Source organism: Protomyctophum bolini (assembly GCF_963924005.1).
Source record: "Protomyctophum bolini genome assembly, chromosome: 19".
Taxonomy (NCBI): domain Eukaryota; kingdom Metazoa; phylum Chordata; class Actinopteri; order Myctophiformes; family Myctophidae; genus Protomyctophum; species Protomyctophum bolini.
The window spans coordinates 5,060,396-5,071,276 of record NC_137880.1 but is presented as its reverse complement, the minus strand read 5'-3'; the positions used below and the strand labels follow the sequence as shown (position 1 = coordinate 5,071,276).

The window sequence follows — 10,881 nt, the reverse complement described above, 5'->3', positions numbered from 1 at the left end:
AAGACCCGCCCACCTCAGACATCAGCAGCATTATGATGTCACTGAGCATCATGAAGGCACTGAAAGACCCGCCCACCTCAGACATCAGCAGCATTATGATGTCACTGAGCATCATGAAGGCACTGAAAGACCCGCCCACCTCAGACATCAGCAGCATTATGACGTCACTGAGCATCATGAAGGCACTGAAAGACCCCGCCCACCTCAGACATCAGCAGCATTATGATGTCACTGAGCATCATGAAGGCACTGAAAGACCCGCCCACCTCAGACATCAGCAGCATTATGATGTCACTGAGCATCATGAAGGCACTGAAAGACCCGCCCACCTCAGACATCAGCAGCATTATGATGTCACTGAGCATCATGAAGGCACTGAAAGACCCGCCCACCTCAGACATCCGCAACATTATGGAAATTGCAAAAAATATATAATCGTCCGGGTGAAAATCACCCCCCGTTTGACATGCATATAGTCTACAGACCCCCGTTTTCATGCCATTTCTATCTCTTGGACCCCCAATTTATATTGTAAAATCAAAGTTAATTTAACTCTGAGAGTGTACAAATGGAACCATCTGTACACTCTCAGAGTTACAGACCCATAAGGGTCCAAACTATTGGTTCCAAACTATCATTTAGCTGGGGGGGGGGGGGGGGGGTGACCACCTGCAGACCATATAAGGACAGAGGACAGACGTTTTGGGGGGGGGGGGGGGGGGGGTTCGTACCTGCGGTGTCGGGCGTACTTCCCACTGACGTGACCGGAGCCATCACAGCCTGGAGTTGGACAGCTGTGGGGAGAGAGAGAGAGAGAGAGAGAGACAGAGAGAGAGAGAGAGACGGAAACCAATGTCAGTAAACAGCTAATCTGAACCATGGCCGGTGAAACCTGATGAGACGTTGAAGGTTTAACACTAACACTAACTGGTTTCAAAGGTTTCAAACTAAAAACACTAGTTTTTAGTTTGAGCTGATACGTGTGAGAAATAGGGAGGAGAGGAGAGGAGAGGAGAGGACTGAGTATTGATGGATGGTATTGACCTCATTGATGTCAGCGCGCCAAGGACACAATCAATACGCTGATGAAACACCTGGAGGGCTCACACTCTGTGCGTGTGTGTGTGTACGTGTGTGTGTGTGTGCTGTGTGTGTGTGTGTGTGTGTGTGTGTGTACAGTGCCACGGACAGCACACACTATGCATACAGGGCACCATGCACGGCCCAAGGGGTATTATACCAAAACGAGCCAAGGCCGGTCCTCATTATAACTGAATTATGAATTATTTTAGGTTAATGATCAGAGGAAAAACAGCCAACAGAACTCTTCTTCTCCGCCGGCCTAAATAACAACAAGCCACACATAACCATGCGTGCGTGCTCGAGGTGCGCCCGTGCCCACGTGGATGTGCTCAGAGTTGACGCAGCTACTGTATTGTTGTCCTGCGACGTCCCTTATCGTTCACTAAACTCCCCCCACACAGCTACTGCTGCAGGAACCCAGGCTGGAAAATGGATTCCATTTGATCAACACTCACTTCCTTGTTTTCCACGAGGCAACTCGGCCGTTGCCTGTGCGGGGCCAACTATAGGAATACTTTCAGTACCCGTGAGCAAGGAATTAATTAATTGATTAATTAATTGCGACAGCAGGTCTCAATTAATAAATAATTTGTGTAAGTAGCCGTGTAATTAGCGGGATAATGTCTGGCTAGGTCGTCATTGCCGGGAGATAATGCACCTTCATAATTCAATTATCTCCCAACAATGACCACATATATAGGCATACAGTACATTATTCCTTCTTACAGTACATATCAACGAGTAGTAGGTTACTTAATGTTGTTTTCGTCGACTAAAACTAAGACGAAAAACTACCTTTTTCCAGTGACAAAAATGACATGGAAACTTTATGAAAACTAAGCTATGGTGACTAAAAACTATGACTAAATATACTGTCGATTTTGTCAACAGATAAAAACTAGACTAAAATTCTAGGCAGGGGGACTAGTGGACAAGAGATCCAGTATAAGTCCCTTTTACACTTGGTTGCATGCTGAAAATAGCAGATCTACAAGCTTGTAGATCTGCTATTTTCCAGCCAAAAAAATCTTATGATAATAGTCAACTAAAACTAGACTAAACACAAAAACATTCCAGGTGACTAAGAATGTGAAAACGTTTCAAGAGACTATATTGACTACAACTAAAATAGAAATTTGCTGCCAAAAACCACGTTATCAATCCTAACGGAGCCAGCGGGGCTATACTGGAGCGCCTAGTGTTGTCTGCCATTGTCCGACGTTGCGTTTTCCGACAATTACTAACCCTAACCTGAGTCTACTTAAAGGTAGCCTGGGGTCCTCCCGGCAGCTCCCTGCAGGATCCGCCGGGAGAATCTATAGACACGGTTGCGCGACATGAGACTAATTAATTAGAGCGACAGACAGAGAGAGAGAGAGAGAGAGAGAGAGAGGAGTGTGTGTGTGTGTGTGTGTGTGTGTGTACGTGTGTGTGTGTGTGTGTGCGTCAATTTAACAAAGGTGCAGACGATCAGAAATCAGCAGAGAGTGAGCGACGTTTGCGCTATGCCGAAATGAAGTGGACTCAGACTTTATTTTTTTTCACCCTGGACATTTTTCCAGGGTTTCCGAGGCCAACTTAAAGGTATAGCGATTTTCTTTGGTCACGACAAGTGTTAAAAAGCCCGTGTTTTTACATTCCGTCTGTTAAACTATTCAATCAATCGATCGAGTGCTCTGTCTCAGAGCGCCGTCTCCCTGGCCACTGTTGCCGTGGTAACACTTGGGCCACGACGCCGTTGTGTGTTTTTTACTGAATGAAATGAAATGAAACAAAGCAAACACTCATCTATATTATGAACTGCTCTCCCACGGCAACACTGTGGCAGCAGCACCAATAAATATGCGACGTCCCCAAGACTGACATCTGTCCTACAATTTTCTTTTACTTTTATGCCGCTAAACCAAATGTCGTGAAGGCGGGGCAAAAATATCCATCAATATGTCAATCAATCAGTCAATATGACCGTCGTGGGATTAGGATTCTGTGCCTTATAGGGCATATATTCACGGTCAAAGGTTTTATGGTCTGAACTTAATTCTAGGATTAAAATAATTCATATCAATATTATAGTAAATCTCCATTTTTCAGTGGAACCAGAAAACCGCAATCAACTGCTACTATGCCCTATATCGGGACATAGCTCGGACAGCGATAGCCCAAGCGGACTCCGCAACGTTCGGCCCGGCAACTCGCTCGCCTGAGTTCATTCGGCTGTGGCTCAAGTTCGCTTGAGTCGGACCGCCTCCGTAGTTGTAAACTAAAAAAAAAAAGGTTTTGACGGACCGTCGAAAACGCTGAGAAGTGGACTTCCGCGTTCCTGGAGTGCGGAAGTCCGGAAAAGGCACATTTATCTTTTTTTTGGCACATTGGCACACCTCCGGCTGGGTTGTCTGGGACACAAACACAAACGCCAAGTTTGAGGTTGTTCGGTCAGATGGCGCCCGAGATATGCCCAGACAGACAGGCAGGCAGGCAGGCAGGCACTGGCAGGCATGCACGCACACACACACACACACACACACACACACACACACACACACACACACACACACACACACTCATGAATGTATAGCCAGATAGATAGACAGATAGATTATGAAACACCAACCTGAATAATTCCGTAGCGGATGCTTCCACTGGAACTAGAGAGAGAGAGAGAGAGAGAGAGAGAGAGAGAGAGAGAGAGAGACAGAGAGAGGAGAGACAACAGCACCTGTTTATTTGCGTTGCATAACAGCAGTCTGTCCGTGTGTGTCTATGGTCTGCACGCCGTAATAACTTGAGGGAAAGGTTTAAATGAAACTTGGCAGAAATTATCAGCAGGTTGACCTACTAAAAGTCTCCTCCTGCACACTTGATGTGCTGCCAACAGACTTTTGAAAAAAAAAAGGAAATTGCTAAGTGTCAACACAACTCCAGTCTCAGATTATTTCTTCCCACTAGGACCTGTAAAAAACTGTTGCCATCAAACCACGGCTTAGACATAATTATCTGCATAAACTCACTAATAGTTTTGTGGATTTTTTTTCCTTCCTCGGAATAAACCCATTTAGACCTGAGGACGATTCTAATAGTTTTCTGGAGAAAAGAAACGATGTCTCTATGTCAGTGGAACTCAACCTTTTCCATGTTCCCCAGAATGATCTGTATTTGGCCGCATCCAAACTACGAGTATACGCGGTATAAGTATACGAGTATACTTTTACTGTTGGTACTTTAAGGTACATTTCGACACAAAATTAATGTATATTTACTTTCAGCGCCATTGCCGTTGATTAATGCCAATTGCGCTTTTATAGTGCATTCGATCGATCAAGCCATAATGCTACTTACGTTAGCCGGTTAGCTCAGTTGTTGTTAGCGCAGCACTGGATCGTCCATCATAGATCGTCGCCGCCATAATAATACATTCCTCTATTTCTAATACATTCTATCCGTTTCTTTCAATCGCCTGTATCTCCTATTCCTTGTCCCAGGTGGCATTTTGGTCAAAGCAACGTTTCTTTGACGGCACAGAGCCGACAATGTGGAGCGTTCCAGTGCCCCGGTTTGGATTCACATCGTAAACAAGGCCTAGCGTCCTAGGATAAGCTACGTCCGGTAGACTGGAACTGTATGGCTTTTCAAAATAAGAGCTCGACTGGAAAAAAATGCTGGCGTGAATTAGATCCTAATTTTTCAATAAATGCTAGTGCTGAAAGGGTTAATGACTTGTTTCTACTTTGCAGTATTGATACTTTCATGGGGACCGTACCTATGTTCCCTCAGCCCTATGTTCCCTCGGGTCCGCGTCAATATGCCGACGGTCCGATCGACAACCTACCTCAAACCCTCACCCTAACCCTAACCTCCCCCGGGGCAGACACCTAAACCTAACCACCCACCCTCTCCCGACCCCGAGCGCACCTCGGACCAATGCTCCTTCTAAGGGAACATAGGGCTGAGGGAACATAGGGCTGAGGGAACATAGGTATGACCCCCTTTCACGTATCAAGTATAAACATGTTAGTACTTTTTCCCCCACCACTGATTGTTCATCAATATGCGCCGTCCCGTCCACATAAAAGTATAAATAAACGAACAGATAATTCATCGACGAAGCTGTCTTTTTTTAACAACTTCTTGGCACTCAGCGACAGCTTTGACAACTCCCAGTACAGGAGCTTTTCCATCACACCTCCTCAGCACCCGCCGAGGGAACCATAAAGTCTAGGGCAATAAAACGTGATAAACGCCCGCGAGACCATTTTAGACCCGAGGCTGATTCTGAAATGAAATAATAAGGCTTCTAAATCCACAGTTTTCTGAAAAAAAAACTATGTTTCTATGTCAGTGGTTCTCAAAACTATTTCATGTCCAGGAACCCAAACAATGCTTAAACCACCAAAAGGGGTCCCCATCCCGAATGGATGGGGAATCGAGCAGCCAGAAATAAAAGCAACAAGGTGCAGTCAGACTGCTGTTTTTTTTGTGTCAAAGAACACAGCCATTTTCCTACCGAGACACGCAGTGTTTACGTCGAGTTGAATGTTAGGAATGGACTAGAAGTGGGGTCCGGGGACCCCCAGGGGTACCTGAGGGAGTTCCAGCATTCCACATTTCCTTGACAGACTCATCTATTTTGTTCATGTTCATAAAGTGCTAAAGTGTTTAAAGCAGTGGTTCCCAAACTTTTTCATGTCAAGGACCCCCAAATTGACACTACTTAGCCCGTGGACCCCCATTTGAAAAGATATGCCAGGGACCCCCATAAGAGAAGACGTACACATTTAGACGTCTACACTTAGACGTCTGTATACATTTAGACGCCTACATTTAGACGTACACATTTAGACGTCTACATTTAGACGTCTACATTTAGACGTACACATTGAGACGTCTACATTTAAACGTATACATTTAGACGTATACATTTAGACAGTGTCCCCCTGAGTGCCTCCCCAATGCCTCCCCAGTGTGCCCACCGAGTGCCTTCCCAGTGCCTTCCCAGTGTGCCCCTGAGTGCCTCCCCAGTGTCTCCCCAGTGCCTCCTCAGTGCCTGCCCAGTGTCCCCCAGTGTCCCCAATAGCAATACAAGAGCAATAATACAAATTAATCTTATTAATTAATGAATCAAATTAATTAATTAATCAAAATTGCGGCCTGTGCCCAGCACCATGCCAAAGCTTTTTCCTGCAGGAAACACTGCTTGTGGTTGTAAATATATTGTTATCCGTGTTGCGAGGATGAGGGGGTACCTGGAAAAATATCTACCCCAAAAGGGGTACCTGGTCCAAAAAAGTTTGGGAACACCTGGACTAGTGGACAATATCCAGTATAAGTCATTATGAAAATAGCAGATTTAGCTCACAACGCGGCACGCTGAGACGCGTTATGAGCTTGTAGATCGTCAGCAAGAGCTCCCCCCCAAAAAAAAATTACATTAGTCAGGTGACCTGCCAAAGGCCACACGGGCCGAAAAGTTGTTCATTCGAAGCGGTGTGCAGACTTCCTCCTTCTCTTTAGTTTATCTCTTTTGTTCTAACCTCGCGTCACCAGGCTGGCTGTCCACCTCGGAGGAAAGCCTTGTCCGTGTTACGAAATATTTTATTATAGCTATTGCCGTGTGATCTGGTCGGGAACGCATGGTATCGTTACGTCATGTTGTAGTTACTTGCAGCAGCGCGCAAGTATATTGCGCTCGTGCTGGTGCGAATGCACTTGTACGTATGCTTGGTAGGTATTGATGATGACGTAATGAAGATATGTATCAATGCCGGGTTATGACTGGCTTTCGATGGTGAGGTAATAAAGGTTTCAGATTATGTATACATACATAAATTACCTTTAATTCACCCGATACTGAAACATATCCTAATTACGTCAATATTGACAGCCAGTTATCACCCGACACTGAAACATATCTTAATTACAGCATTATCAACATCAGTATATATACCAAGCATACGCACATAAAAAAGCCAATCGACCACAGTGTAGTACTTTCAACGTAGGCTACATAGATGTATACATACGTTACCTGTTACCCAAACAATATTGAAATATATCGTAATTACGCCACCATTGACAGCCAGTTATAACCCGACTTTACTAGTGTTTAATTTCAATGTTTTACAGAGAGGCTGAGATTTGAAAGTTCGTAGCGGTCGACAGAGTGCGGTTCTAGTTATTGTTTTGTAGTAGGGGAAGGAAGTTCCATATTCATATTCAGCACCCATTGGATTTTCTTGGATGTATATACGTGCACCTCGGACCACGGAGGCAGTATAGAGACCAGGGTTACTGCATGTTTTTTTTGTGAGGGTGCCTACGCTATAGGGGACATGCGGACAACATACAAACTCCACACTTCAGTGTTTGTCTTTTGCAACCAATTTTGGCCACACATGGAGAGCAATACAAAAAGAACATGCATATTATGAGCATTGTTTCTGTCTTCATAATGAAAGACAAGTTTCCCCTGAGAACAGTGGAGAAAGACCGATTACATTACTGGGACTGATTGATTAAACTGCTGCATTCCAGTCAGTTACAAACTCAAAACCGGCAGCATCTCATCTTCATTTAGAGTGCCGTAGAAATCTGGACCGTAACTTTGCAATGCGAGAGAGAGAGAGAGAGAGAGAGAGAGAGAGAGAGAGAGAGAGAGAGAGAGAGAGAAAGAGAGAGAGAGAGAGAGAGAGAGAGAGAGAGAGAGAGAGAGAGAGAGAGAGAGAGCATCGTCTCCCTCGACCAGTCCACTTTTAGCCATGAGAAGTTCAACAGCGTCACTGGTGGAACTTATTTGGTCCAATACAAGCAAGGATGTGCTGGAGTTCTACAAGGAAGAACGATTAAAAGCCAGCGCTCAGCAATTCAAATCTGTATAAACATTATAAACCGCAACCCAAGCCAATTAAGCCTTAGACTTTCAACAGTCACATTAACACAATCACAAAGTCAGCCTACGATCACCTTTAAAACCCAGTTTGGGGCGGGAAGCCCTTTTGGTGTTTTAAGCATTACTATAAGTTATACTTTAGCTATTGAAAAAAGCAGATCTACAAGATCATAGCGTGGCACAGAGTGCCGCGCTCCGAGCTTGTACGTCTGCTATTTTTTGTATCGTGAAAATGTGCCTCAAATCTTCGAATGTATATTCTTTCAGAGCGAGCGTTTTTAAGTCAAATCTTTGCTTCTGGGGGGGGGGTCCCTGGAACAACATATTTTCAGATGGTGGTCGGTGGCCAATTACTATATAGTTTCTGGGGTCCTTGATATGAAATATTGAGAACCATTACTATAGAAACATAGGGTTTTCAGAAAACTGTCATGATTTATAAGACATTTTCTAATATATCAAGGATTTGGGAAAGCGTGTCCATGCGTTCATCTTCAATAGACTTGACAAGCGCACAGCCTATAGCCTTTACTAGGTCTCCCTAAAAAAGATCGATTCCGATCGAGGGGACCGCAGTTGATTCAGAGCGCTGCTGGCTGCTATGCCATAATCACTGCGTTTGTTAGATCTTCACAGCGGCTCGCTGTCTGTCAAGGAATTGATTTTCTGTTTGAAAAAGAGGAACTATAACCAGGTGCTCAACGGAGATGTAAAAAAAAGCAATGATGATAAAAGGCGCTCACACGGATCAAAAACGGGATCGAGGCATAGTTAAAAACGAGACGATCCGGGCACTCAAAGTTAAAAAGAGGAGGGAAGCCTTTAACAAATTAAAAAGGCGACAGCGAACATTTTTTCGTCCTAAATGAAGACCGGTTAGGTCGAAACATGTTGGCAGTCGCCTTTTTACCTTAAAGGGACACTTCACCCTTTTTGCAAAAAAATATATGTTAATGACGTTTAGAAGCTTTAGATCACTTTCTTGGCGGTATTTATGTGTGTAATATGTGGTTTTAGATATTTTAGATTGTAGCAGTGAGCCTCTTGTCTCTGATGTCATGGACACTGGTCTCACTACCTTCCTGGACTACAATTCCCATAATTTTTTGGTGCACTGCTCCTCCTTGTGGATAGGGGGGAGAGCTGTCTTACTGAGACAACATGTAGTCCAGGAAGGAAGTGAGCCCAGTGTCCATGACATCAGAGACAACAGGCTCACTGCTACAATCTAAAATATCTAAAACCACATATTACACACATAAATACCCCCAGGAAAGTGATCTAAAGCTTCTAAACGGCATTAACATATATTTTTTTGCAAAAAGGGTGAAGTGTCCCTTTAAAGGCGCAGTGAAACGGAAATGGTGAACAACATGAAAATGGTGTTTCCACATGAAACACCGGTCTGAAGTTTCTGAACCAATCAGAGTGCCGCATCCCTTCAGGCGATGGGACGGTAGCTAGGGGCGGTGGCTAATGCTATGCGCAACAGCGTGGTGTTGTTTGTTTATAAATCAGACGGTCGCCCAGCACAACCAGTTTACTATTATGTGGCTTATTTCTACCCTATAATGTTTTCAGAAACATATTTTAGCGTGATGATTAAGTTGAAACCGAGTAATACACTGTCTGAATGTTATCTTGAATGGAAATAAAAACTGAGTAATCTGTAATCAGAAGCAGCTGTGTTGCATGGATGCGCAGACATGGGGAATTAAACATGTGAGCTTCATTTTTATTGGCTTTTATCGATGTGTATCTCTACACGTCATCACGCAGCACGTTTTTGTTTTAATAAATAAATAATACAATCGTTTTTATGGACCTTTGATATAAAAACACACAAAAATGAAAATTTTCACATTTTTTTGGCATCCATTGTTAGGTATGCCCATATGATGACCACGGATATGGTCTAAAAGTGTGAAAAACGTATTTTTCATTTCACTGCGCCTTTAATAAGGGCCTTTCTCGGCCCCACCTTTCTCCCTTTGTTTATATTGTGTTTTAGGATCCAAGATGGCCGCAGCACCAGGACGGGGTGGGGCAGAGGTGAGCGGGCGGGGTCGATATATGACCTTACTGGGCTGGGCTGTACAGTAGCCTACTGGGCTGTACAGTACAGTACAGTAGAGGGACCGCCACACGGTAACTCTGTCATTTCTCAACCGTTCCAGACGCGGGGCGGCTCGTCGGAATCGGGACGGCACCCTGGGTGGTGCCAGACCCTGTGGGTCTGGATGTTCTGGGGATGTATTTTTTGACAGACGTACCTCTCACTCCTTTGGACCTCGTTCGATGCCGTTTCTCCGCCACACTGACCTCCATCTGGACAGACAGACAAAGAGACAGACAGACATTGAGGAATAAAGTTAACACAGTGAATTACACTCAGTCGGTCAGACACTAGCCTCGGAAACCCAGACGTTTTTATTTCCAGGGAGAAAAAGACAGTCTGGGTCCGACTTGAATTCGACATACGGTAGCACAAACTTCACTCACTCTCTGCTGATTTCTGATCGTCTGCACCTTTGTTAAATTGACGCACACACGCACACACACTCCTCTCTCTCTGTCGCTCTACTTAATTAGTCTCATGTCCTGCAGCTGTGCCTAGTTTCTCCCGGTGGATCCTGCCAGGAGCTGCCTATGTCATGTTTATTTGATCATCCTTCAGTTTCAAATACAATATTTAAAGACAATGAATGGAAGCTGTTGTAAAAAACAGATTACACATTATTATTGTTGTTATTGTCCTTATTCACATTACCCTCATTGCCAATGATCATTATCATTTATGTTGTTGCTGAGTAATGTCATTTTGTTTAATGTTAACATAATTACAATAATATTAATTAATGAATTATTAATAATGACAGCACTAAATGACTATCAATACTACCATCACCATCAAT

At 44.2% G+C, this 10,881-nt stretch overlaps 1 protein-coding gene across 1 annotated transcript in view; it reads right to left on the bottom strand.

The window, feature by feature from the left end:
* LOC308334515 (myelin transcription factor 1-like protein) overlaps positions 1 to 10,294 on the bottom strand; it is a gene marked incomplete at both ends in the record, with an annotated part of 83,997 nt that extends 73,703 nt beyond the window's left edge. The window contains 3 exons of the mRNA XM_080791313.1: positions 732 to 794; positions 3,695 to 3,728; positions 10,240 to 10,294. Of these exons, the coding sequence (XP_080647439.1) occupies positions 732 to 794; positions 3,695 to 3,728; positions 10,240 to 10,294 (152 nt within the window). The remainder of the gene's footprint in view (positions 1 to 731; positions 795 to 3,694; positions 3,729 to 10,239) is intronic.
* Positions 10,295 to 10,881: the final 587 nt, after the last annotated feature.